The following is a 4,229-nucleotide window of genomic DNA, read 5'->3' on the forward strand; positions in this document are numbered from 1 at the left end:
TATTTTGAGGAACACAATACCACCAGAGGTTACCATTAAGGCATGTGTTCCACTCACTACTGCATCTTTATCATTATCCTGGCATCCTGGTCATTGATCTAGTGCATAACACACTCTGAAAACCATGGAAAGTAGTTTTCACGGGGGAGCCATTCAGCTCACTACCAGCTGAGGACCTTGGGCCCTATTTCTGAAGCATATAGTTTCTTCAGCAATAGGTACATATCTTTGACTTTTGAAGGGCAACCAAGAGCAATACTAATAACCTATAATGTTTGGGGGATTATATACTCATGTATTTAGGAATACATACACACATGTTAACAACAATTTAAGAAAACAATCAATTTGAAACAGAGCAGGCTATAGCATAAGGGAGAGTTTTGAGGGAGGAAATAGGAGGAATAATAACAATGGAAATGGTACTATAAATCACTGTCTTCAAGGATATGGCATGGTGCTGCAATCATGAACACACAGCACAAGTGACCAACTGCCCAAAAAACTGCACAAAATAAGACAAAAGATATTTGGGAGTAGTTGACTCCAGATGTGAGATGCTTTTGCAACAGAGTTAATGGTAAGGAATAAGTGAAGGTAATTAGGGAGTGCATGAGATTCTAATGAATTGTATACCTGCATTAAACTGCTAAAAATAAGGTGGAAACTAAAATGAATGAAAAATGCAAGAGAAATGCAATATTTTCAGGAACATTCACAAGAATATTTTTAGACAAAGAAAGATCCTTGAAGTTTCTCAATGAGAACAATGATTGCAGATGAGAGAAAAAGAATCAAGTCATCAATTACATTGGAAACCACAATAATTGGTTGTGGAAGAGTGACAATACCAGGAGATAGAAATTCTAAGAATAAACATAAGTGGTTGGATAAATGAAAATCCATTGGCACATTTAACGTTTGATGTTTATTTATCTGCATACACTAATATTTGAGCTATTTATTGTTCTAGAAACATGAACACAGTTGTAGGTTTTTTGTGGTTTGTTTGTTTTTACAAGCTTACAATCACCACTCACTATGTATTACAAATCTGTTATGCTGAGTGTTAGCATGTCCAGATGTGCTCCCCTGGTGTTGTCTAGAGTTGTCTAGACATGGCAGCAATGGGGAATGAAGATTTAAATGTTCTTACAAGCAAGCTAAAAAAATGACATGTGGATATAAGCAACACATAGTTCTGAGTACCAACTAGTTTTTAAAATAAAATGGCATTTCAGAAAACTATATTATTTTGAGGAAGATGTTAAATTCTGATTTTTGATGAGTTTCAGTAGACACAGATAAGTGAAGGTATTTGTATTGGTTTGCAATACTTCTGTTCAACTGAAGGGTATAATGTTTCCATGAAGGGAAAAAACACCCCCATTTACTAAATATTCCAATTTCCATTGTTCTAAATGAAAGGTGGTATAGGAGAAATTTAAAATAAGTGCTATTTATTAATGTCAACTAGGAGAAGGCTTATTTATAAGCATACAATAGTATGTCTTTGATTTTCATCTCTCAGAGTTTTGTCATGTCTGACCTGTGATCTGTGTTCACATCTTTTGACCTGAGTTGTTTCATCTGTAAAATGGTCCGCTGTAACAAAGAAATGTAGAGTTTTCTTATGTAGTCAGTTTTCCTTAATTATTACTATTTATATGATTCTTATTCTTCTCTTCCCCTCTGTTCTTGAAGAAAAGTGACAATCCTATTTTAAAATAGTCAATGATAGAAAATGGAGTCAATCAGTTATAGAGTATATTATATTTTTCAGAACCATCACTTGAGAATGAAAAGTAGATATCAGTGACATGAAACTATTTAAGAGAAGACTTCTGAGATTCTGCAAGGAAAAAAAACAACTGCCAGAAGGTTTGTACCTGTACTAAAGGCAGATGTTTGTGAAAACAGGGATGCTGAAAATTCATTCTGGGTGGCATCTTCACTCAAGGAAGAACAGAAACTACCATGAGTCTTTTCCATGTGGGGTTTTATTGTTGGAGAACAAGACAGAAATGCACTTGTCGTGGCATGAAACAAACACTGTGAAAGCTTCCTTTCTGCTTTTAGTGTTGCACTAAACGCCATTTGTTTTTTCACATGCACATTTCCCTCTCCTCTCTCCCCTTGTGCCTTTAAACTAAGTATATGGACTTGTGTACATAATTATTGAGAAAGTGGTTCTTTTTATGAGTTTCAGATTAATACAGAAATAAGCCCTCATCTATGTCCCATCAGTAAACTCAATGTAATTCTTAGAACTACTCACATCTCCCTAAAAGGAACTTGTGTTTTATAAGGGGGCTAGTTGGAAAAAGAATGGCTCCTGTGGTATTGGGAAAGGCCAATCTTATTATATTGCATATTTTATATAGTGCGGCAATGTATATAATATTCACATATATGGCATATATGTGCCATGCATATATGGGATAATAAAATCACAGTGAATAATTAATTTAATGCTAATAAAAACATTAAAAATTAAAGGCCTGCCATGAATATATGTTTGAACAAAAATTGCTTTCAAATATTCTTACTTGCCCCTGCTTGAAACACTGTAGGCATTTAACCACATTTTAGTCTATAGTATAAAGAAGCATGCCTTAATTATCTCTGTCTGGAAATTCATAGTCACTGAGAAAACACTTTTCTCTTAATCATTCTTCTCATGGCTTCTTTGGCCTCTTTGTTTCTCACGCTATATATCAAAAGATTCAGTACTGGCAGCAAAAGTGTGTAAAACACAGATAGGATTTTTTCTGTGTCCTGCGGAAAGCTTGAGCTGGTTCCCATGTAAGTAGATATCACAGTTCCATAAAAGAGTGTTACTACAGTTAAGTGGGAGGCACATGTCGATAAGGCCTTATAACTTCCCCTGGCAGAATGTATTTTCAGGACAGTGATAAGAATCCCTAGATAGGAGCCAACTACTATCAAAAACGTCGTTATGGAGGTAGCCCCAGAAAGAACAATGAATAAAGCCTCACTGTGGTGGTATCTGAGCAGGAGAGCTGGAAGAGCAATGGAATATCACAGAAATAGTGGTCAACGGCATTGGGCCCACAGAATGTCAGACTGAGAAGGCTTCTCAGGTGGGTGAGTGAGTTGGCACAGCCTAGCAAGTAAGAGGCAGACACCAGATAGATGCAAATCGTGGGGGTCATGAGAACCCTGTAGTGAAGTGGACTGCAGATGGCAAGATACCGATCGTAGGCCATTGCAGCCAAGAGGAAGCATTCTGCAGTCAGAAACATGTTGACGAAGGAATACTGTAGGAGGCAGCCATAGTAGGAGATGGTTTTTTGATCTATCAAGTAGTTTATCAACATTTTGGGAAGAAAGACTGATGAATAGCAGAAATCCAAGAAAGCCAAGTGGCTAAGAAAAAAGTACTTGGGGGAATGAAGCTGGGCAGTAGCTAAAATTATTATGATAATCCACAAATTGCCTACAACAGTAATGACATAGATTAAGAGAAACAGCACAAAGAGTATAGTATTCAGCACAGGGTCGTCAGTCAGTCCTAGGAGGATAAAATCACTTATCACACTCAAATTTCTGTCAGCCATTGATGTGATTCCTTTATGGAGGATCTGCAAAGAACCAGAAGAAAAAAGAAATGACCAGAGAGTACAGTTTACAGTCATGAAATCATTCTATTAGCATCTTCTAAGAACTTCAAAGCTTTCTTTATCAACTATAATGATACAAATCAAACTCAAATTAGCCAAGTATGAAAAGTCAGCTTTTAAGAACATTTTCTTCAACATTCCTCTCATGGAGGAATTAAAATTAGCATTATGTGTCATATGAAGGAAGATGTGTGAGAACATGCAATACTCTTTGAAAGACACAATAAGAATCAAGTCTTTATTTTTTTCCTGGTAGAGAGTGTAGTCAGTGGGTCATGGGTAACAGAATATTCTAAACTGCCAGAATAAAAAGATGGACTTTGCCTTCCAGGGGTTAGTACCTACTATGGAAGAATAAAACATGCAAGCAAACAAAATTCTCTCAGCATTTACTATGTAGGTTAAGACATCAAAAGAATGTTCTCTATTCAATTTAGGCAAGTTAAGCAGTAAAATACAATATAAATTTATGAAATATATTGCATGTATACACACACACACACACACACATATATAATAAGTGTAAACAGACACAATAACATCTAATTTAATGTAGAGTGAATAATAAAGGAAAATGAGACTCAG

At 35.8% G+C, this 4,229-nt stretch overlaps 1 protein-coding gene across 1 annotated transcript; it reads right to left on the reverse strand.

The window, feature by feature from the left end:
* Positions 1 to 2,643: 2,643 nt before the first annotated feature.
* Positions 2,644 to 3,581, reverse strand: LOC114687438 (olfactory receptor 1052-like). The gene is given in 2 exon segments (XM_028862093.1): positions 2,644 to 3,008; positions 3,011 to 3,581. Coding segments are annotated over 2 exon segments (936 nt in total).
* Between the last annotated feature and the right edge of the window lie 648 nt (positions 3,582 to 4,229).

This window comes from Peromyscus leucopus, chromosome 4, assembly GCF_004664715.2.
Source record: "Peromyscus leucopus breed LL Stock chromosome 4, UCI_PerLeu_2.1, whole genome shotgun sequence".
NCBI lineage: Eukaryota > Metazoa > Chordata > Mammalia > Rodentia > Cricetidae > Peromyscus > Peromyscus leucopus.